At 47.8% G+C, this 24,651-nt stretch overlaps 1 protein-coding gene across 4 annotated transcripts in view; it reads left to right on the top strand.

The window, feature by feature from the left end:
- The window catches only part of INPP5A (inositol polyphosphate-5-phosphatase A), a 254,961-nt gene that overhangs the window by 74,940 nt on the left and 155,370 nt on the right, over positions 1-24,651 (top strand). For all 4 annotated transcript variants that reach the window (XM_054831733.1, XM_054831734.1, XM_054831731.1 and 1 more), the window contains exons 3-4: positions 6,067-6,167; positions 8,061-8,148. In XM_054831733.1, the coding sequence (XP_054687708.1) occupies positions 6,067-6,167; positions 8,061-8,148 (189 nt within the window). The remainder of the gene's footprint in view (positions 1-6,066; positions 6,168-8,060; positions 8,149-24,651) is intronic.

Raw genomic sequence — 24,651 nt, 5'->3', positions numbered from 1 at the left:
AGCACCGAGCCGTGACTTGGCACGCCGTCTCAGCGCCCGGCAGCGAGGACGATAGCTCCCACCCGTCCCCACGGAGCAGAGCCCTTCTCCCGCTGAAGTGGGGAGATGGTGACGAGCGGCGTGCTCCCCGGAGCCCGCTCCCTGCCTCCCTGCAGCTGTACATCCCTGCACCACGATGTAGGTGCCGCGTCCTTGGGGAACAGAGGCACGGCAAGTGGCTGTTCAGGGAAGATTAGTCAGAGCTTTCATATTTTGCAGTGTGCACTCCGGGTAAATCTCTCTGTTTGTGTGTTGGTTCCTTTTTCTATAGTGTGCATTAATGCATAAACATAATCTGTATTTGGAAACATGTTTTCCCTTATTCAACTCTTCTTACTGTTTTCTGTCACAAACACCTTGTTTAAAAAAAAAAAAAAAAATCAGCCTGCTTAAGCTGAAAATTTCCACGTATATGCCTCATCTGAGTTTTGGAGGAAACCTCTAGAAAAAAAATATTTCCTCATTCTGTAAATGAGACTTAGAAAAATATTCATTTCTGATTTGAAAAATAAGCATACGTACATGCTGGTAGTAACAGTTTCTTTACAAAGCTGTGCTACCTGCAGGCTTCAGAGTAGGAGAGGCTGCACAGGCAGCAGGCAGACCCAGGAGCTCGCCCCAGAGACGGCGGCCAAGCCGGGGAAGGAGGGGCACTGGGATGGGATGCAAAACCCCCGTCAGGAGGGGCGAGGATGCTGGGCGGCTGGACTGGGGGGAGCCCCGACCTGTGGCTACGGCAGAGCCCTGCCATGGGTGTGGGTCTGGGAGCACCTCGGGGGTGTCACCCCCACCCTGAGAGGATCCATCTTCTCCAGTAACTCAAGCGATGGAGTGATAGGGGAGAGTGCAAAGCTGCTTACCCGGCTGGTGCTAGTGGTCCTATGTCACTTGTAAGGCTTTAAGAAAAAACCCTTAAGGAATAACTTAGAATGACCCTCAGTGTCATTAACAGTAAAGAGCTCAAAACGCCAGTTGTGGAGTTACGCTGCTGTGCGTACCTGATAAACAATTGCAAGCCAGTCTCTCCTATCCTTCGTTTACTGCATACCATTAAATTACGTTAAAATGTAATTTTAAATTAAAATTAATTAAAATGTAAGTAGCAATTGCTAGACGCTGACTTTCTTGGCTGTGGTTGCAGTGTGGTGTGGTAATGTACCAGAGGTGATGTTCAGCTGTGGATACTCAAATGCGCGTTGAGGTCGCACAGTGGTAACCCCTCCACACAAGCGTTTCTGTCCTTACGTAATGACTTTATGCCCCCAAAGCACAGCTCTGACTTGCAGGCGCAGGGGGAACGCTTCTCCATTCTGTAGATCGGATGCCAGGGGTTGCTTCGCTTACAGCATGAAGACCGTTAGAGTAATGGTTCCCTGGGAAAGCACCCGGCGCAACCTGCCCGGCACCGTCCTGCCGCGGGCTGAGGGCAGACCTGCGCTGGCGTGGCAGCGGTGAATCCCCTTCCTTCTGCTCGCTCTCTCCCTGCGGTCCTCTGCCTCTTGTGCTTCCCTGCTCAATTACCCCATCCCAAAAACCAACTTCTAATCGCGGCTGCCTTTGCCCATATTTGTGTATCCAGAAATTGAGACTAATGCCCAACTTTGTAAAAACATTGTGCTACCGTAGATGCAAATTTAGTGTTTATGTGATCTTGTATGTGATCTTTAACTTCTGGCAACTGTGAGTGTTCAACTCTGAAGTGTTCATTACTCATTATTATGTACTGTTTGTTCTTTCATAACAGTAGAAAACTAGTAAAAGGTAATGAAGCAGAGCCAATTTGCTTTTAGTTGGAGGGTATTTTATTGTATGAGAGAATGTAACTAATATTCAGGTATGTTTTTGTGGTTTAAGCTGCAAGGAATGCCGTGAAGGCCTCTCACTGCTGTTAAGCCAGTGCTGTTTCCTCATTAATAAATGGCATTATTTTTCTTTATTATTTTTTAATACCTGCTGTGATTTCAAGCTGTCAGGGATTTGAATGCAAACAAAAAACCCGTGTCCTGCATCGCAGCTCAGAGTCTGGAAATGTCTTCTGTTGCATCTGCTGTAGCACAGTAAAGTTGTTCTCCAGTGTTTTCTCAAGGCAGGACTCCAGGTTCAAGGCTCCCTGTTACTCGTCGTTCATAAATGTGAGATAGCTTATGCCTAGATCCTGTTTGAAACCATTTATTTTACTTTTGTCTTACCAGTTTATTAGTTTTATTAGCTGTGAAAGAAGAGATCTTAATGAAGCAAACTGTTGTAGCAGTTAATAACGCAATGTGCCAGCACATTTTTGCTGTGTTTGCAATAAGCAGTTACTGGATGTGTTGCTTTGAAACAGTAAGAGTTGGATATGTTTGCTTTACAAGATTAGTTACAACTGTTTTCTAATTATGGTAATTCCATAAAGCTATCCGAGTAGATAAGATCAGGACTTGGAAGTCAAAACTGATTTGGGGCAATAAAGCACATGGAGAGTTGGGACTGCGTGTTGTTTAGGGACGGACCACAAATGAGCTCTGTGACGAAGTTCGGCTTCACAGGCTGTGTTTGGTTAATATTTACCTCCAAAGTAGTGAAGAAAATGAACCAACCAGTTAAACTTCATAAAGATGCTTGATTATGAGTTTGTCGCTAACAGACTCTGCAGGCTGCAGGTGGTCCCTTAAGGCAGCGCTGCCCTCCCGCTTTTGGGTGTCTCACCTTCCGTTCCAAACGTAAACGGCTGGTGTTCTGCAGGACGGTGTGTTTCTTACAGTAATCGTAAATTAGATGCATCACACTGCAAAATCATCAGTATAGTGGAAGCGTCGGCCTCCACAGACAGCGAGTACTGGCAGTGGTGCAGGCTGATGCGAGACCACCATGGTAGCAGCTTGCGCAGCTAGAGGCTCACGACACTGCTGCGAAGTGCGGCTCGCTCCCTAGCCTAGCTGCTTCAACGGCACGTTATCTGTGGGAAGAAAGGGGCATCTGTACGGGGCACTTGTTCCCGTGCTGCCATGTCGCCCCCCGTGCCGTGCCCACGTGGGCAGAGCCTCCCCTGCGCCCTGGGCAGGACGGCGTGCACCGCAGCCTGTGTTGCGTGGCCATGCTGGTCGCGGTGCCCAGGGAAGCCGCTCAGGTACCCGTCCCACCGCCCGCGGTTTGTTAGAGTTGAACGCCTTTAAATGTAGAGAAGTTTGTCTTGGACTTTGGTTTCCACGGCTTAGTGAGGCTCTTAAGTTCCTGTTCAACAGCTGTCACTGAAAATGAGACATTTAGACTTTTTGGAAGTTGAAACCTCTCTCCTGAATGTTGGTAGTTGGAGCCAAAACCCACTTTTTGTATGTTCAAAACCGCTTTAGATACGTGTCCTGTTCAGTGCCGTGCTGATGTTGGACAAGATACTTAGAAAGCTTTACTGACAGGGTTTTTTTCTTAGTTGTTTGTAAATCTATAAAATCAGCTAGTATGAATGTAAGCTTTTATAGTTATATCAAATATATACCAAAGGAAAAGTATGTGCATGTCCCAGTTGGGTGCAGTTTCTTGGGTTCCAGGGTATTTTTTTAGCCATTTGTTCTGTAGTCCACTTATTTATTTTTTTTAGTTGCACTTTCCATTGGGTCCTGCTCTAGCTCATCCTCAGTCCTTACCGATGATGGCTTGTTTCTAAAGCAAGATTGCTACGTACCATAGTTATGCAGAAACCGGCATCAATGAGCTAACTAAAGTGCACAAAGATCCACAAACGTGCATGTGGGAGGGAGTATTTACTTTTTCCCTTTATATAGTAACACGTGTCAGTCGCTTACCTCAAAATGCTTCACTGAGCAGGTCGGTGTCAAGATCTGTTTCGATGATGGGGAAGCTGAGGTACAGAGGAGGAAGTGACTTGTGTGAAATCACTCAGAAACCAGCGGCCGTTACCTCCTTTTTGCAAGTCTAACCTAGCTTAGATTAGAAATGCTGCAATTCACTGAATTTACCGTGTGATCTGTAAGCAGTAGTACACCATATTCCCGTCAGCGTTGGTGTTCGTGAACTGCTGCCAGGCTTCCCCATGCCCGGCTGGCGCTGGGCTCGCTGGCTGTCCGACCGACCCTCCCTGGCCGCTGGACCCGGGCTCCCTCCTGCCAGCCACCCCCAGGTGTGCTCCCGTGAGCCGTGACTGCCTCGCGCCTGCGACGGCTGCTCCAGGCTCTGATGGGCAGCTGTGTCCAAGGGACATCCCTCAGAAGTGGTGTGCCACCAGCCCGTGGGCAGACCTCACCGTCGGCTCGTCCTGTCGGGCACGGGGGGCACGTGCTCCCGGTAGCCCCTCAAGCAGAGACGGGCAGCATCACCCGCCGGTGCTCACGGACAGGCTTGCTGCCAGTCCCTTCCGCTGCGCTTCCCTGAGCTGACGGGCTATGTTGCTGTCATGAGAAGGTGGCAGTTAAAAGCAGGGACGGATTACTGTTTGCCTTTTGCGCAATGGAAAGCTGCTGCATTTCAGTTTTGCTAATCTTTAATTCATTGCCTTTGAGCTTGATTTTCTAATGAGATTATTTGCATGGTCAGGAATGAGGAATTTTGCACCCTGTCATCAGTTCAGGTGATAATTTTTCTTTACTGTGGTTTGAAAGAAACATTTGTGAAGACCTTTTTACAGTAAGGTTAGTCGCTATTGATTTACATCAGTTAAAGCATAACTGCAAAGGTTTATTGCACCTGTCCCGTTTCAGAGTACCAGCAGCAAAAAAAATGAGTATGAAAGGAGAGCTCTCCCTGTTATTTCTTCAGTCATTCTTCATTGCAGGGTGTTGAGGTTAGAAATCTGCACAGTAATCGTGCCCATCTCCTGCACGTCTGTCTGCCACCCATCCCGGGACAAAAACAGGGGAGGACGCTGTGGCCCCCGTGCGACACAGAGCCCTGAACCCGCCGGCCCCACAGCCCGCAGAGAGGAGTCAATTTATTACTCCGGTTGAAGCGGCTTGTGGAAACCAGGCCGTTCTTCCTCCGAATGGCCGTGCGGACAATGTGGCCTTTGTGCTGGCTGGGACCGCCGAGTGCCACCGAGTCAGAACCAACAGTGACTCGTATTTCAGATTTCAAATGCGTTATTTACCCTCTATGTTTGCACCAGCACATACTTGATTATTTCAGACTGTTACCCTTTTAAAAAGTTGAAATAGTTCTGTAGCTTGTGTCCGTTAATTCACAAGATAGTAAGACATGAAATACAAGTTGTAGAGACTCGGTATCAACACAGAGACATTGTAGATGTGTTGTTTGCAATGCTGAATATAGTTAACGCAGAGAAAATTTATTGGGACGAAATAATATTGAATGTGTGTTTGATACAGCAGCAAACTTAAATACTGTATATTTGATATGGTGCATGACCAAAGCCACCATATGTTCTAGGTTCTTCAGTATGATAATTGCATCCTAGTGCTGACTATTTAGTATTTGAGATACTTGCATTATACAAGACTAGCACTTGAAATAACATGATGGATTTACGTGCCTCCTGTATTAGATACGTGTGTATATATACCACAGTGTGTGTGTTATTTAAATACTTCTGTAAATAAGATACTCCATAAATAAAAATATGAAATGTGACAGCTAATCAGCATTCTGTCATGAGCTAATTTGAGATATTTTGTAAAAGTGGGGGAAAAACCTCAACCACTTCACAAATTAATTCAGGTGTTTGAACGCTTCCAACTCCCGGACAAGATGTTTTGATTATCTCAGTAGTGTTAGGCCCTCTTTGAGGTGAGTTGGAAGAGGTCATATATTGGCTTTAAATGCCTAGGGAGCAACTAATTCATAGTTTAAAAAAGAAAGTATTAGCTAAAGATATTTGAGGTAATTGTTGTGTATTACGAGTAATGTCTCTTACAAACGGTGCTCCCCCTGTTGCTTGTTGCTGTTCTGCCAGCTGCCTCTCAGCTGCAGGTGACAGTCCTCCTCTCAGAAATAACACACCTGCAGTTGTGTCACTGTGCTGCACGAGAACAGTTGTGGATGCAACTTGGTTAACAGTTGTTTGTCTGTTTGTTTCAGGTTGTACATGCACACAAGCCTCACTTCATGGCTTTGCACTGTCAGGAATTTGGAGGAAAAAACTACGAAGCTTCCATGTCTCACGTGGACAAGTTTGTTAAGTAAGTAACCGGAAAGTTACCATATATAATGTATATAATTCTAAGCAGAAGTCATTACATGTGTAAAATATGTAAGCTTCAAAATATTTTTCAAGTTCAGCACGCCATATGACCTTGCAGAAGGAAGTGACGAGGCAAATGTTTACACTGTGTATTATTTAAGAAATTGGGAAAAGTAATAAAAGTCTTCTCCCGCCACATCCTGCCAAGATAATCCTGCAACATATGGAATATACATCTCCCTTTCATATCGTCCCTGAGATGAAGCTTACCGTGCCTGGTAATCGAACAATTTCATATTTGAAAGCACATTCAGGCTCTGAACTTGGATGGCGTATGGTGGCGGTCGTGGTGGATACGTCCCCGTGGCGATTTTAATACCTGGTGGCACTGGGAAACTGGTGGGAGCTGGACTGAAGGGGGAAGGGAGGAGGCGTAAGCGAAGCACAACCGACGTACAAAAACATACAGTGCAAGCCAGGGTGAAAAGTTAAGAGGCATCGTGCCAGAAACGTCAGCACATGTGATGCGCAGGGTTTGGAGAAGTAAGAAATAGTTATTTCTGTTTCTCGGTGGAGACTCTGAGGTGGGCAGGAGCCTCACCCGGGAATGAGTTGGTTTGTTGGTCCCAGCAGCTGCTGGTGCCGCATCTCCGTTAGCATCGCCCGTGTGCGTGCAGTAACTCCTCTACCGACACCTTCCGCATCAGCAGCAGCTTTGACATGCGGATCCAGAACCTCGAGGCGCGGAATTGAAGGTCCTGGCTCGGGAGCGGAGGCGGCGGGGCTGGAGCCTCCTGCGTACCCGGGCGCGGGGAGCGGCCCCGCCGGCCCTTCCTGCGGTTCTCGTCCCGGCTCCGGGGGGGTCTCACCGGGGGCTGCGGGGTGCCCCGCCGTGCTCCGGCCTGGAGCTCCCGGGCAGCCGCAGCGCCGCGACCCCGCGCCTGGGGCCGGGGAGGGCGGGGCCACCCCAGCGCCCCGCCCAGCGGCGGCCCGGCAGCGCCCTCTGCCGGTGAGCGTGGGCCCGCAGCGCCGCTCTGCTCGGGCAGCCGCCCCGGCGTTCCGGCGTTCCGGCGTTCCGGCGTTCCGGCGTTCCGGCGTTCCGGCGTTCCGGCGTTCCGGCGTTCCGGCGTTCCGGCGGCGGGGTCGCCCTGTCCCCCTGCCCGGTCCCACGGGGCTGTGGGAAGGTGGGGCCCGGGCCCGGCGCGGAGCAGGCGGCCCGCTGGGTCGCGGGGCACGGCAGAAGCGTGCCTGGCTTTCAGCAGACAGCCGTGCCGGGGGCTCGTCGTGCTGCACCGGAATTCATCCGAATAAGCAGAGCATCGCGACCCCCGTCGTCCCGTACCCCCGTCAGACGCACCCGGTTTCGTAAAGCCACCTGCGAGAGCGGCTCGGGCAGCGCCGTGTGCAGCCCCGCACGGTGTGCACCTCACCACCCCCTCGCCAGTGAGGCTGCCCAAGCTGCTGCTGGAGACCCCGGGCTCCATCGAGGCAAAAAGCTGCTGTCGCCCCGCAGGGAGCCGACTACGCCGGCCGGCAGGGCTCAGGAAAGTCAAGCTCTAAAGTTGAGGCCACGCGGCCTTTGGCAGGAATCGCCCAATTTTATGGAATTTTGGGGTCTTCAGAGTCTTGAGCCCTTTGCAGCTGCGTCCAAATGGCATTTAGGAATTTCATGTTTCATGTTGAAAGCATAGCTGATGCGTCAGCTCCAAGGCTTGCAGGCAGGTGGCTCTACCACAGGAACTTTGTATCCCTGAAATTCACACCAAAACGAGGTGAAGGCCTGTAGTTCTGTTGGGTGATACTGGGGATGTTACAGCACAGACAGCAATGCTGAAGCAATATAGTGTCTTTGCATCCCCCTTTAAACTTTCAATCTCTTCTTTCTCTTTAGAGAATTGTTGTCAAGTGACGCGATGAAAGACTACAACAGAGCTCGAGTTTACCTGGATGAGAACTATAAATCACAGGAACATTTTACGGTAAATTTCTTTCTTTCACAAGTTTAGTTCAGATTTCAGTGAATCTCTTCTGTTAAACTGTTTGGGGTTTTTTGATTGGCGTGGGGGTGTGAGCTGTCTCCATCATGGTGAACATCACATCTTTTCTAAGGGTGTTTACGTGGTAGGGCATGTAAATGCTGATTTCACAGAAGTGCATCCATTTAAAAATAGTAGAATGTCAGAACGCGCAGGAAGTCTTTTCTTTTGTTTAAAGTTATTGTCTAAGGCTTTTTTCCTCTAACAATTAACCTTCTGGGTGGATCAGAATTACATTCCATTCAAGAAAACGTGTTACTGTCCGACAGTCCGAGGTGGTGCCAGCTCTGGAGCCTGATTAGCTGGTGACAGGGCTTGGCAAGTGTTCAAGACTTGTGTTATGAATCTCTAGAGCTGATTCACAGGCTTGCTCTCCTGTGGGATCATGAGAAGAGCCAGAGCACAAGTTTCCACTAGTACGCGAGTGATGTTTAGGGAAATGTAAAAGCACGTGCCTTCTGTGCAGAGCAGAAGTGATTGTCATTGCCTTGATTGCACAATGTGCAAACAGGTCTGCTGTTTATTTCAGTGATTACTGCTAGAGTGTACAAGAAAGAGCAGTCCTTTAGAGGAGAATCAGTGACATCTCCCTTCTCTCCAGCACAGCAGCTTCCTTCCCCTCGGGTACTGCTTGGTGCCTCCTGGGGCTTGGCTCCCTGCGCGTGAGCTGGTGCAGCCCGGGCACGGGGTGGCTGGGACACGCAGTTCAAACAAGGGAAAACCAACCTCCACAGCACGCGCACAAATCCCAGCTTGGTAGCGTGTAACCTAGGGGAATAAGAACCTGGAAAGGTTTTTATTTATTCATTTTTCAGTGACTCTGGCTAGGAGTCCAGGTAACGTGGACCTGGAGGAGAGATATCAGGATTTTTTTATCTTTCTTATCAAAGAAGAGAAAAACAAGATTATCAGCTTTACTGAGCCTTAATGGGACAAATCTCGTGTCAGGAGTGTTGAAACTTTATGCTGGAGGTGTCCAGGAAGCCCTGGTAGATGAAAGGCAGTAGGGCAAAACTGCGTGTTTTAGAGTCTGCTGTAGCTCAGAACTGCATCCAGATAAACCTGCTCGCTAACGAAGAGTCTGCAGGGGTCCTGTCGCAGGGCCATAGTGGACCTGCAGCCGGCACCTCCTGATACAGCGAGAAGAGCTATCAGGGCTCTGCATAACCTGATCTGCTTTCAGCAGGGAGTCGGACCAGATAGTCTCCAGAGGTCCCTTCCGACCTAGACTTTTCTGAGATGATGGGAAAAAGGGATAATCATCTGTGGTCTTAATTTGGGAAACGCAGTATAGAAGTCTAATGCAACCTATAACAAAACATCTGTATATCTTTTTTTTTTTAAAGATGATCTCAATACTTTATAGTATTGAAGTTATTTTGTTTAACATGAGGTAGATTTATTTTTGATGCCACTACAGTGGATAAAAAGGCTCTTAAAGGGGTTGACAGCGATCCTAGATGTAGAGCGTGTGCTGTTTGTGTCTCTGAAGAACTCTGTATTTTGAAGAGTTCCTAGTTCAAGAAATAACATGGTTTCTTGTTTCACATACTAGCATTATTTTCTAGGCACTATGTTTTCTTGCAGTACTCCCCACTCACCTTTGTAATTCTCCTTCTCCGTCATAAATATTACTTTGCATATCTTTTTCCTTTTCATCCTGTATTTACTCTAAAGGTAGATCTTCCTGGAAAAAGGAATTCTGTCAACATATTCAGTCAATAAAAGGGGAAAAAAAAAGACTGCTTTTACCAATATTATTTTCCATGAAAAGTACTCTAACCAAACATGTGTTTTTATTATTTGATTAAATTACTCTCTGTTGAACTAGTAGCTGTAAAGGTATAAACCAGGTTTTCAAAGGTGTTTGGCATAGCTGCAGGTGACAGGCTGGTTGTAAGTAACACTACGTGTACCAGTAAGGCGGTGTTGAGCGGCTGGGAGGTGGCCCCGTTGGTCCCAAAGGGCGAGGACCGTGGGGGGGAAGGCGTTTTCCATGGGGGCCCTCAGATCTCTTCGGGTGTACGCTCATCCGTGTTGGTAACCTGGCAGTGAGGGTAAAGGCACTGCTGACAGAATCAACAAATTGGGAAATAAGGATGAGCGTAGCGCCAGCGTGTGTTGGTGAGGTGTCCCCAGTAGAGAGGGGACTCCCTGTCCGGGAAGGAGCTGTTCTGGAAGGGATTTGGAGGTTATGTTGGACAGTCTAGAAACGAGCTCCCATCGCAGTGCTGTAGCTCAAGGAAAGCAATCCTTGAAAGCGTAGGAAGATGGTGGCTTTGTCACCGTGTGCAGACACGGTGAAGGCGGCATGGGTGTTCTGGCATCCAGTTCTTGCGTCAGAATTTTTAAAAGCATAACAAAGAGATGGAGGTGACTCACAGAATGATGTCTCTGGCTTTTTTTCTGTCTGCCATTCCTTCAACCCGTAAGAACCTTTTAGAGCTGAATCAGTTCAGTGTGGAAAAGGGGAAAAAACAAAAGATGAGCAATGATTTAATTACACTTTATATTACTATCATCGGGAGAAAATGCTGTGTGCTAGATGAATATTTTATACCTTCCTTGTTAGACTTTTAGTAGTAGTGGCTTGGAACCAAAGCCAGAAATCCTAGAAAGGAGAGAGGATGCACCTTCATATTGAGCTTCTTCAACTTTTGACTTCTTACAGTCTACTTTTTGACACTTCGTGCCGACAGGCCTCATGCGTAGTTCCTGAGACTACTGTCGTGAATCAAAGGTTCATATAAATGATTTTTTACAGATGTGATTTGAACTGGCAGTTCTTCAGCTCCTCTGCTCAGTCTTTGTGTGCATGTAACTCATGCATTGGATGACTGTCTGAACAGGGATTTCACCACTGTGGCATGTCCATTTAGGGTAAAGTTTTAGTCTTATCTCCAGTGTGGTTTGGCTCACACAATGTTATGCGTCTCCCTGTTTCCTCATTAGTTCTGTTTGATTGCAAAGTTCTTTAACTTCTGTGGGCTTTTTTCCATCCCTTCTAAGGCACGGAATTGGCAGCAGGTGGTAGCCTTGTAATTTTTATATTATTACCTCTCTGTCTTTGAAATATAAACATTTATCACATATATTGTTGTATAATGCTATTTTCTTCAGAAACGGAGAAGCCCAAGTAGTTGCAGTTTGGCTAACCTTTACCCCTGCTGCTTTCATATCCCCTTTTCTAGCAGTTTTGGCATCGCTTCCGTAAGGCCCTCCTTGGCTCGGCTCCTGCAAAGCTAAATCAGATTTTGCTGCCCACGGTTACTCAGCTGGGCTGCGTTAGGACTGCCAGTGAGATTGGAGACAGTGTTTTCAGCAGCCTGTCCCTTCAGCATGCAGCCCCTCTCTGCCGGTTCAAGGCAACCTAGGATGTGCGTTTTACACGAGTGTTGTGAAATTAAAGAACAATGCAATAAGAGGTATCTCCCGTGGAGTGATTTGGGTTTAAAAACTCTAATAATGGTTCATTTGGCATCATCCCAGGCACAAGCAAAGTTTAATACCAGGCATGTGTCACTTATGGTCATGTATACTAAATCTGGTGTAAAACAGACTGGTTTTAGGTTTGGGATTTGTGGGGAGAGAGGGGGGCGGCTGTCGTGACTAGGGAGGAACCTGTGGTTCGGTTTGGTTGGGTTTGTTTTGCTGTAGGTGAAAGGATGAAGCTGCGTAGGAATTTGTGCCGCTCAAAACCCGCTAAAGGACACGCACAAACCAAAACATGAGATGAGCAGCGAGTGCACGGCCTGGGGGGCTGTATCGGACCCTGTGGCAGCTCCTGGCAGGTCTCGGGGCTCCGCGCAGCCGCTACGGGAAGGGTTGAGAGCGAGAGTCAGAGTTGGGCAGTGGCTCTTGACCCACGGCTTTAATTAAGACAAGCGTTATGAGCCGTTGCAGCAGAGGTTTCACGGGGAGTGCGGGACAGTGCACACATGGGCATGGATGAGAAATTTGTACCATGCTTCAGAGATGCACAGTTTTATAAAATTTAAAAATGATCTGAAGATTAATCTCTTGGCAGAAAGCTCCTACGTTAGAGCTAATGCTTATCAGCTCTGGGAAGATGACAGCGTCGGAGTTAAGAGCTCCCAGCAGTTATGAATGAGGCTTGTGGGTGACAACCTTTGCAAGCGTAACGACGGCTTCCCAGAAGTTTCAGATTAACCAAACAGGCAGCTCTGATGCTGTCCCAGTTACAACTGGAAATACTGATAGCAAACTAGTGTGGACAAACTGACTTGTGTGCTAGTCAGAAATTTTCAGAACTCCAAACGGGTTGACAATGCTTTTTAAAATTCAGCCTGCTGTAAATCTCTGTTTAAAACCGTGATACTTTTTTGTTGTATAAAATGTAATCTAGAAGGTAGATCTTAGTTTCTGTTAGCGAATGTGTAGTCAGTGAAGAGAGAAGACAGATATAAGATGACTGAAATAGGCAAAAGTCTGAGAAGCTGAGAAATTAAATACAATTGTTTAATTTATTTGTGAGTACAGCCAATGGACTTCACTATTCAAAAAGCAGGTCTTTGTGGTTGTATTCATTTTTCCCAAGGTCCTAGCATTTACGTTCTCTGTTAACTGTACTGTACTTGGTATATTTCATGTAAGGGGTAAATTACAAATCTTGATGCTTTACTATGTGAAGAGTTACTCAAAAGTAGTTAAGTTTTCGCCTGTTGATACTTCTTAAATAGCCTAAGTTAATTGTGAATAAGGTGCTTTTATTCTGGAATAAGAGCATTCATACTGAAGCTGAATAGCAGCCAGAAATAATTTGATGTTTTCATCAAATCCATAATTATTTTTACATAAAAACATGTCAGTATAATCAGTGACTTTTTAAATTGTAATTAGATCTGGCACTGTGTGGTGCCCTGTATTTATTGATTTCTGGAATATTCAATTAAGATTTTTATATTGCTTAGTGAACGCTTTTTTCTTTTCTTTGTCCGTTGTTAAAAGAAGGCGGAAGAAACCCCTGCGTAGCTTAAAATGTACGTGCTGCGTTGACTCTGGTTTCAGTAGGTTGAGAGAGAATGTTTACTGCAGTAGGTCGAATCCTGAGGGCTGCTGGCAAACCAGCCCTCTGAGAGCAAGCTTGTCACCAGCTCCTGCCTCGAGCCTTTCGGGAGCGCGATGGGAGTTGTGTGGTGGTCCGGCACCTAGCTGATCTGTGGGAGCATCTGCACAGCAGGGTAGATGTTTACTTCTCAGTATAGATTTATTTTAAAAATAAACAGAATCCTCGATTATCTGTCCGCTTGCTCAGCCTGATAGATAACCTTGTAATGAAACAAGTGCTGTTGGACTATACATTTGATGTGCTGAACCTTCAGCGTGCTCCTCCTGGAAAAGATGTATTGCATTGTAATTAGTTCATTTTTTCAAACTAAAAAACAAAAAGAAAGATACTTTTTGAAACTAGCATTTCCAACGTTAGGAAGATGTGTTTAAACAACACGGGCGCCATAAAGTGCAAAGATTATTTTGCACTGGCAATACAAATAAATGGAATGGGGAGAGGATGCTGTGCTCACATAGCTGCCTTCTTCCAAAGTTCAAGTTTTGTGAGATAATTGCTGAAATGAAGCTTCCCTTAAATAACCACCTGGGAAATGGACAAAGATAGAGAATTAGTGGAGAATACAGCAGATGACAGTCCATTTTTCTGACAGGCCCTGTTCCCCTGCCCCCTGCCGAACTTGTGGCTGGGTTCCGGAGGCCGTGATGCTTGCCTTGCTGAAGACAGCAAGGCATGGGTCAGTTGGGAGCACGCGTGGGTCTGCTGATGAGCAGGTCTCTAGAAAATACCGGGGGCTGCCATTGCACCTCTGCTTTAATGGGGCACAAATCCTTGGTGCTGTGCGGGGAACTGCTCCTTCCTGGGGCTGCCTGCCCGCCCCCCACCCCGTGCACTCGTATTCGGGGTATCTCCATCCAACCCAGCTCCCATCTCCCCGCACCGACGCGGTGCATCGCTGTCCCGGGAGCGGGCAGGAACAGGCAGCTGCAGAGGTGCAGTGGTGGTCTTGGGCTGCGCAGCGCCTGGTGCTGGCTTGGTGGGGGGTGACTCTGCTCGGGTGGCAGCAATAAAGTGAGGATAAGCACTATAAAAAAAGCGAAATGCTCAGATTCTGCAGTAATACAGACATTTTCTCTTGGAGTAGGTAAATGAGCGCGTGTATTGCCATAACGTGTAGGCGATAGTCGTGCTCTTTTTTTTCCTGATTGTTGTTACCTGACTCCATGCACTCTGTACCAGGAGTTTTTTAGCTGTGAAATGGCTCTCAAACTGAGCCAGACAGCGCGTTGGGCAGCCTGCGGTCGGATCCGGGAGGGACCTTTGCTCAAGTCGCTGTCCCGAATACTAACGCTAACCTGAGTTAGCGCTGCTGGGGGGGCTCCAGCGGTGAGCGGGGGCCCGAAGAATGCAGACGGACAGCGTTTTGTTCAAGTGCGTTATTTTACCTAAAGATTGTATCTGCTCATTACTGAGAGGATAGTAAAGTTAATTTTTGTTAGATTAATGATATTTGAGTAATATTTTTGGTTGAGCTGAGTTCGAATAATTGGCCATTAATTGAAAAAGGAAATTGGATTGAATTTATCTTGTACATAAATCCTGTCATAGTTATTAATGGGTCTTAGAAAATATCGGCCTGTTCCCAGAAATGAATGGTGTACACCGATTCTTCTGAGCTTATTAGCTGTGGCAGTTTAGAGTTTTGTTAAATAAAAGCGATGATTTAGGAAGAGAGACATAATGGAATCGCACGGCGGGGGCCCGGCCCTCACGCCTGTTCCGCCCGGTTCGCCAGGGGGCGGCGCAGCGGAGGCGCGTGGCGCAGAAGCGCGGGATGCCCAGCAGGGGGAGCTCAAGCCCCGCTCTGTGCTCGCGGCGCCGGCCCGGCGGGGGGGGGGGGGCACACACGGGGGGGGGTGCGGGACACACAGACACACACACCGGGGGGGTGCGGGACACACACAGACACACACACCGGGGGGGTGCGGGACACACACACACACACACCGGGGGGGTGCGGGACACACACACACACACCGGGGGGGTGCGGGACACACACAGACACACACACCGGGGGGGTGCGGGACACACACACACTCCCACACACACACACCGGGGGGGTGCGGGACACACCCCCACACACACACACACACACACGGGGGGGGTGCGGGACACACACACCCCACACACACACACACACACGGGGGGGTGCGGGACACACAGACGCGCACACACCGGGGGGGTGCGGGACACACACACCCCCACACACACCCCGGGGGGGGGCTGCAGGACACACACACCCGGGGGGGGTGCGGGACTGCGGGACACACACACACAAACCCGGGGGGGGAGCTGAGGGACACACACACACACCGGGGGGGGGGCTGCGAGACACACACCCACACACGGGGCGGGGGGGGCTGCGGGGGGGCCGCAGGGCTGGGCCGGGCGCTGAACGCGCTCCCGTACGCCCCTCGCCGCGCCCCGGTCGGGATGAGCGCGGCTTCCCGAGGTGCGGGCAGGGAAGGGGTCCTGGTGCAGCTGGGGTGGCGAGGGCGCTCTCGGGTTGTGGCTGTGCATCGGTGTGGCCCCCTGAGATTCTGGAGTATGTTTGTTTGCCAGGCTTATCCTCTACTGTAGTCTCTGAAGTTTCTTCTGCTGATTGCATCAGCCTCTTTCCACCTTCTCCTCTTCTCCCTTCTCGCCTTTCCGTGGAATTTTATTTTGTACTTGAGCTTGGTTTTTATAACAATATCTCTAAAAAATGTGCCAAGCTAGAGAAGTAGGATTTCACTTCTAGTCGTAAGCCATAGCATCGTAATGAAACAACATCTCCCTGGTACTGAATGCACGTCTTCACGTGGGTGTGACTGCATCCTCACAGCTCTTACTGTCCCTCGTTGGCACCGCTGTGGCAGGGTGGTCTGTGGGACTGGACAGCCCTGCTCGCTGGCGGCGCTGGTACGGGAGGTTGCAGGGCCAGGACGCTCCTTCCTGCGTTCAGCTCCAGAGACCTCACCCTGTTGGGGTTTCCCAGGAACTCCTGCCTGCTCCTTCAGAAGGCCTGGGCTTGTTTCAGGCTTCCTAAAAGCAATGCTTACGCAAAGTACCGTTTATCGGGCGGCACTGGGTTCCCGCAGCGCGCAGCAGAAGCAGTGTCTGGCAGAGGTGCTGTTCCTGGAGGGGTGTATGGGGACAGGGCTGTTCTGCAAGGGCAGGCCATGCCGCAGGAGAGGCCAAGGAGGTGCCGCTCAGCTGCGCAGACTCTCCTGAAATTAACTCCTACGAGCTTCATCCAGGGTCCGATCCTTTGGAATGAAGAAAAGTCCACAGACTCCTTCCGAAGAAATACATACAAAAAACCTACAAGCGTGTTGTCATCACCAGCCTCCACACATCACTTCTAATCAAATGTTTCCCTCTGCCTCACTTTGTTTTTTTCCCCTCAAAATGAGTTAGTATAAACATTTTTAAATAAGTAACAACTTTTTAAGCAAATCTTACTATGGAAGTTCTTTGGGATTTTTTTCCTTGGCACTCAGGTGCATAGGAACATGTGTGTAATGCTGGTGTGGGGCGGGGGGCGGAGGGGCGTCCCGTGACATGCGAGGCAAATGTCTGCACCGTGAGCCTCTGAGAGATGCCGTGGAGTGCTCAATTTTGTGTTGGTGCTTGGTACTCGGACACATATTTAATTTTTACTTTCTGCTAATGCCACATCCTAGGTGAGAATAAAAGGAATAAAACCATTTGAAAAATACGTTGGGCTGCCTGTGAACACCCCCAGAATGCCAGAAGCAGGTCTGTAGCCACGCGCAGAAGTGCCTTCTGGTGGGCTGTATGCGGCAGAGACGGTGCAACGGGACAAGGAGGAGCCGTAACCCCTCGCTGGGGAAACCTGGGGTGCAAAGCAGGGGAAGCCTCGCGGTGGCGGCGTCCTCCAGCGCGTGGGCGTGGGTTTGTCCCCGCACCGCACGGCAGGCTCCCTTCTTCTGCACCTTCTGCTGCAGCCTGCTGCTCGGCTGTTGGTCCTAACCCGGGATCTCTGTCCGTCACAGCCTCCTGCTCTTTGAGGGCTCGTGAGGAAATACACGGCTGGGAGTTTTTTGAAACCCTCATCGCAAAGTTTGACTTCTTCGTTAGCCTTTATCTTTCTTTAATTGAAAAAAATGAGTTAATGAAGTGAGCTGGTGAAGGTAGAAGTTAATCGTGCTATGTCTGACAAAGTCATGAAAAAAATGGCTGTATCAGTATTGTCATTTTGTGTCATGGACGTGTATTTCCAACCACCTGAAATGAAATCTCCCACTTAATTTCTTAGGGAAGCAAGTCGGCTGTCAGGTAATCGCTTCCAATCTCTTCTGGATGGGGAATGGGATCTGAAAGGTGTTGCCACAGCAGTACCTTCCCCTGGTTTTGACTTGTCTTTTTTTCCTATGCATTTTTGAAACAAATCTTTAAGACATCTATAGAGTTGTTCTTGCTGTGAGGAATTTCATGGCTTATCTCCCACCTGTTTTCTGACACTTCTATGTAATTGGAAGAGGAGGAATAATTACAAAACAGTGAGAAACTTCACAGATCAGTAGCCCAATAACGCAGCCTTGGGTCAATTTCTTGTTTACAAATGTGCTGGTGCCAAGGAAATTGGTGCTAGAGCAGCTTCCCTATACAAAGAATCATTATACTGGTTGTATTAGCTATGGATTTACAATTTATATGGAATTGCATTTCCTATGGGCTGTGGATTTTATATTTAGAATTTTATACTGCAGTCATACAACAGACTACATATTTAGAAAAAATGTGGGATTATTTGTAAAGAATAATTATAACCTGGCTTTGTAGAAACTCGGAGATCTAAAAATCAGCAGTAATATTTGAAGTTAAATTATAGACTATAGTATCTAAACACAACGGGAAATCAACTATTTCTAAGCTTTTAAAAGTTATTAAAAAAAAAAGGCTTTTCTAATTGCTGGTGGAAAAGTGAGGCTAAAACAAACTTTTTGGTTTTTTTTAACTATATCTGTCATCCAAGGCCAGACGCGCAGTGGTTGTTGGCTACTCGGGCCGGTATCTTCCCGGCACATGACTCGCCAGCACTTGTACGGCACCGAGCCTTGTCGCGGGTACCGGTGTTCCAGCTCAGAACTTCCCCAGAGTTGAGGTGTTTGAAAGGAACTGTTCGGGGGTGCGGCTCCCCGCTGCCTGGCCTCAGCTCGGTGGAAGTGCCGGCGCGTCAGCGGTGCCCGGCTGAGGAAGAACAGCGACGGGGTCCTGATGGCGGGCCCTGCCTGGGCGAGGCCTGCTGCCGCCACCGCCGCTCTGCAGCCAGGCGGGCCTTTCCCTGGGAGAAGCCTGGTCTGAGCGGGCACCTGCTTGTCCCCGGGGCGGCGGGGCAGAGGCCTGTCCCGAACCCTCCCCGCCGGCCGTTCCACCCTCAGCCTGGTGTGCACCGGGCCACGGCATGGAGGCACAGCCCCGCTGAGCCGTACTTCTCTGCTTGTGCTAGAGGAAGCCGGGAGGTTTGGAGGACAGTGAAGGAGAGAATAGTACAGGTGGCGTTAAACCTAAAAAGCCTGGATTGGACCTCTGCACTTGGCCCCCCCGCCCTCCTTTGCTTTCCAGGAGTTTTCGTGGTTGGTGGCGGATAGGATTTCATTTCCCTTTCTGGGTGTGCTGAGGGGGGATCACCGGCGCTCCCGCCAGAGCCCGGGCTGTGGGTCGGAAGGCGCTTGGCTGCGTGGGCAGCTCTCTGCTTTGCCTCGGCACCGGCTGGGGATGCGGTGACCTGCAGTGCTGCCGCGGGCTGTGATGGCACTTGGTGTTTTCTGAGCCAGTGAGGAGGATGAATGGTGGAGGAGAACCGCTTCATTTCAGTGTAGGAACGTGTTGCATTTTTGTTTGTTTCTGCCTTGTCGCACATTTAATTATTGTGTGTTCTTAAAGTAATTTGTCCGGAGACTTATGGAAGGAATTATTGGTTGGCTCAACACAATCCTCAAAACAGTAAATCTTCTCAATTATATTGCATTTATTCGACAGCTCTGCTTTTGACAGTTCAGTGATACTGCAGAGATACTCCTGAGGCTTTAACTTAGAGTCCTTTGCAGCTTAGTGTTTGCTGCCTGCTTTTTGCATGATGGTTCTCGAGTTTTATTTAGCTTCCTTCCTTCTTTTATAGTACATAATACTTAGAGTTTACTCTTCTTAATCCTGTCTTGAAGAGTGAGTGTAATTCAGTTTGATACATAAATTTGTTGCATGCAAATAGTAAGAGTGAAAACATGGCTAACAGATTTTCACTTATTGTGAATGGAATAAAAGTCCTGTTTTCAGGCCTTTATTCTATTTTAGTAAAGTTTCTTTGAAGTCCAAGAGCACAGCAGATTTTCTTGGGGTGAAAGGAAGAAAACCTTTGTGCAGAGCTGAGAGCAGGCTCTGCAGAGTACAGGCACAGGGCTTGCATCCCCCTCCCTGCGCGCAGAAGTCCATTCACGTCACCGCACCCAGTCTGCCTCTGTCTGTCCCGACACCCCGCAGCGCGTGCCGGGTAGCGCTGGGTGCAGCAGAACTGGCCAGACCAGAGGTGTGAACGTTGCCTCGCTGCACACGGTCGCCGCCGCGAGCCTGGTGCTGTGGCACTCGGCTGCTCCGGCTCCCTGCGTGGCGCTGGGGAAGCAGCCGCCGTGTTTCCCCAGCCGTCTCCACTTGCAAGCGCTCTCCTGGCCAGGGTGGGCTGGGGGTGAGGGGGCTTTCCAAAAGCAGAAAGAGCAGAGCACCGCTCGTATCCATCGTTAGCACCTCACCCGCAAGTGATCTGTGGCCAAAGATTAATAACTTTTCACATTAGTGACTTGCAGGCAGCCGCTCGCTGGGTTTCAGTACGTGACTGCATTCTGCGCATCTGGTGAACATATGTTGGTAAACACTTAAATGCTATAAAGAGTATTTACTCGGACCTAACCCTTCCCTCCTAAAACGCAGGAATCCTTCCAGCCTTCTCTTAGGGCTGTGGAGGCATTGCTCAGCAGCCCTGCCATGTCCCCAGCTGCTGTCGGGGGGGCTGTGCCCACGGCAGGGCCCCGGCCCCTCGCGCCCGGAGAGCGCCCCTGCGCTGCTGCCGTGCCCGATGCCTGCCTCTTGCGCTGCAGGCGAGGACAGCGGTGCGCTGCTTAGGGGATGAGGGCATTTCGCGTAAAGGTTCACCGAGCGCTCAGGAGGATGTTGAATTTTTAATGGAACGGGAAGAACAGTAATGAAAAACAGTATTATCCACTGAAGTAATTGAAGATCCAGCACAAGTAAGACAGTAAATGCTTTAATTTGAAGTTTGCAAAGCCCCACATGGGTACCCTTCAGAAATTTGGGGGCATAGTTGCCAGGTATTGTCTTTCTACAGAAAAAAAATTCAAATAGAAGTATTGAAGTATGGGGCCATTGGATATCTTGTTTGCATTTATATGCGGTAGGGCTAAGGGCAGGACTGTTTATACATTGCTGTAGCATAGCCATGATTTTATTAACAGCTCTTTTCAAGTAATGTGTGTGAGGAATTTTGTTTGTGTGAATGAAATGTTTGATTTGGAACAGCTCTGACTTTCAAGAAAAGATGTGAGATTGGAAAATGTGAAAATAATTGCTTAAGAAATTATGAAACACTGTTTAAGGAACTTGCTAATGTGTTTGTCTGAGGCATTGAATTAATTCTTAAATAAGAGCAGTGTGACTATGTAGAAAAATAATACGTATGCTATTTACTGATACAAACTAATGGGTTTATTAGTGTTTGAAATACTGGTATAATGCAGTATTCATAGCTGAAAAGAAAGCAATACATGAGTCTGCTCACTCCATTTCTATGAATACCATGTGGCAGTCAGGTTTCACTGCATATCTTACCAGCTATATGTTTCAAAAAGCTTTGGAAATACACCTGATTTTTCATAATTACAAACAAACGGATAGGAGAAAAAGATTTTCTTGTCTTACACTACCTAAACATAATCTCAAGATATTGCTACTGATGTGAAAAGGCAGCAAGCAGCCCGATTTCCAAGGAAAAAAAGGTGCATAAAAACCTGCCCAGTTCTCGGTGAAGTTGAGCTGGGCTGAAACCTGCAGGCCCTGGGCGCGGGGGTCTAGTGGGTGCAGGCAGTGGCGTAATTCCAGGGAGGACAGCCGGTTAACGGCGTAGGGCCGACGGGAGGTAGCAGTGTCTCCTTCCGTGCAGCCACCACGGTGACGGTCAGTGCATCACAAGTGTCCTTTTAGAGACAGCGTTCAGAGGTGTCGATGCTAGTATTAAAGTACCACAGACACACACTTAGTACTCTGTTAAATTTAACGATGTTTGCAATGTACAAACCCAAACTAGAACCCTCTGACACTGAGGAAGTGTTTCCACTTAGTTTTAGAGGCCTTTCCAAGTGTCTATTGATCAGTGTTCTCTAACAGCACAGAAATAATGTGTCTAATTTAACTGGCCACATGGAGGAGTATAGAAAAAACATTAGTTATCCCTTGAAAGGCTTGGAACATCGATAGGAGGACATAACATTAATGACTTTCCTATACACGAGCTTCAAAAATGGCTAAATGAGGAAGAAATTACAAATTTATTTTCCTATAATTTCAGCAGTTGTCTTGTTTTACTGCACCAGTAAAGCATTAAGCAATGAAATGTCACACGAGGAGTATTTTCCTGATAATTTGTCTGACATGCAAAGCATATAAAACAAAAGAGAAAAAGATGGAAATGTGGGGTTTAGTCATTTTGACAAATTTAGTGATTTTTGCTCATGAAGTCTGGCTAAGAGTCTGCTGCTTCTGTCCAAACAATTTCAAATATAGCTGTTTTCTAAGTGGCTCACTGTATCAGGAACATATTTGTTGTCTCAGTTCTGTCCTTTACCCGAACACAGATTGCTACCTCTCTGGTAATTTAGTAACATAAATAAGCGCATAGGAAAAGTTATTTAGATGTCAAGCTTTGCTTTTTCGAATAAACAGGGAAAATACCAGGTCTCCAGAGGTGGGTAGTAGGAATCCAGACTGGGAAGGGATATATTGTTTTCAGTTCCTGCCTTTGGTTAAGCAGTATTAAAGTACAAAGGAGTTTGGGGTTGGTTTTATTTTATCCTGCCTCTTCCAGATACACAGAAGATTTTGTTGGGGGAAAAGAAAAAATAATCTGATTTCTGAATGAACTAAAATAACGCTGAACATTAGTTCTGGAACTGGCTGGCATTACTTCCAGATTACCTGCAAATCCTTCCTAGACCAAAGTTTCCTGCAGTCCTATGCAGGATTCCCTTCCCGTTGGTGGGAGGCGAAGCTGGGGGTAAATGCTCTAGGTTGCTGGTAAGAGTAGGTTTGCAGGCAGTATTTAAAAGTGCACGTGCAACAGATAGTCCTGTGTCCTTCCAGTTTGGCTACTCGGGTTGTGCATTTTTCATCTTTTAGGATTAGTGGAGAAGCGTTCGTCCTAACGTTTTGAAAAAGGCTCCCTATCTGCTCATGAGGATGCTTTTTATTTCTTTGCCAGAAGTCATTGCTGTACGGGGGTTATGAGACATCCATTGTTTCTCTTTCCTTAAACTAGAAGGTATCTCTTTTATACCTGCTTCATATGAAGCATAGAAAAAACGCACTAAACATGGTAATGGGCATCCTGTGAAGGGCTTCGTCAGTCAACAAAAGTTGTGCACAGGGAGGTGATTAAAAAAAATAACAAACCACCCCCAACCCCCCCCCCCCCCCAAGAGATTCTCTTCTTTGTGCCCTTTATTTCACATTTATCAAAGCACACTTGTAACCATTGTGTACTTAGAAAAGTGGTCTGAGAGTGTAGGCTATATGGGTAATCGTGTTGGTGAGCAGGAAAGCACGACCACCGAGGGGGATTTGGTGGTGCGGTGCAGCCTCCGTGCAGGCACGGGGCTCTGGGAAGCGCAGGAAGCCGAGTCGCAGTGCTCGCCTGCGACAGTTTCTGTCCGTGCGGAAGCAAATCATGCAGGGTACTGCTGCTTCGGTTAAGACGCTGCACGGTGATTCCTGGATGTTTGATCCATCGCGTTGTTTTGTGACGATGATTTTCAGGCTGTGGGTCTGGAGTGCAGCATGGAGGCAATAAACCGGGATAGGGAAGGGGGCAAGAACAGCAGTCGGCTTGCTGATGAGGCAGCGTGGACCTATGACACGCAGGATTTGAGAAGACAGAAAAACAGATTCAGTTTCTTCCGACCAACAAGGGCAATAAAAGAGCAAAGCTTTACGTTTTGGATCACTGGCAAGGAAGCGCATCAGAATATCCAAGAGGGAACATCGAACAATGTAAAGATGATGGAAGGTGTAAATCTGCGTTGCACGGTATTAAGCCTCATCTTTAACATGTTTGTGAAAATGAGTAGATGTGCAGGTGGTCCTGCATACTGGTAAAAAACCAGGCTGCGTCCCTCGGAGCAGGCTGGAGCAGCAAGTGTTCGCAGGTGTGGCTTGCTGTCGCGAGTTACGGAAAATAGGGCTGCCCAGAAATTGGGGCGAGAGTTTGCGTGATCTTCATATGGAAAGTTCATAGTTGGTCGTTTGACCACTTACATTAGGGCAGAGGAAGAAATTGCGTAAGGAGAGAAAACGTGAACGGATGAGTAATGCGTGAGAATGTCACAAACAAAGTGCAAATGATCAGGAAATATATAGACCTTGAGGGTGGGAGAAGACGAAGTAAATGATAACTTTAATGGAAAAAACAAACAAGCAAACCCCCCAACTTTTTTTGGTATGAATTTGTGTCTGTCTGAGCTAATTATAATAATGGCTTATTAATCTCAGGTTCAAAAGGCTGCAACCTGAAATGTTTTGCATTCCTGAAAAGGTCTCCAGAAAAGATTGAGTATTTCTGTATTGACTCATTTCATTGTGAAAGCAGCTGCAGTTATAAATCCCACATTTAAATATCGCTATGACTTACAATCTTCTCTTGTGCAAATTGTCTTTTAAATAACAGTTGCTGTAAAGTTAGATGTTTTTAAAGCTTCCTGTCTTCTTGATAGCTGGCTACCAGGTAAGAATTTGAAAACCACTCTGTCACAAAGGGACCAACTGCACCAGCTTTGGATCCTGGTACAGATAATGTCTGTCTCGTACAAAAGAGGAAAAAAAGAGAAAAAACACCTCCGTGCATCCTAACCTTTTATTCCTCAAGCACACCCTGCCTGGTGGTTTGGGTTTGGTTTAATGTTGATGCTGGATGGAATCAGCACACCCAAATCCCCCACTGAGATACGCGTGCACGGATACAAGTGCTATCAGATTATACGAATGTCTTCTTTTGACACACCACTTTTCAAAGAAAGCTGCAGTCTAATCCCCTAGTTAATATGGTACATGAAAACAGATAATGCACTGATGGA

The sequence above is a fragment of the Grus americana genome, chromosome 7 (assembly GCF_028858705.1).
Source record: "Grus americana isolate bGruAme1 chromosome 7, bGruAme1.mat, whole genome shotgun sequence".
NCBI lineage: Eukaryota > Metazoa > Chordata > Aves > Gruiformes > Gruidae > Grus > Grus americana.
This window is presented reverse-complemented; position numbering and strand designations above follow the sequence as displayed.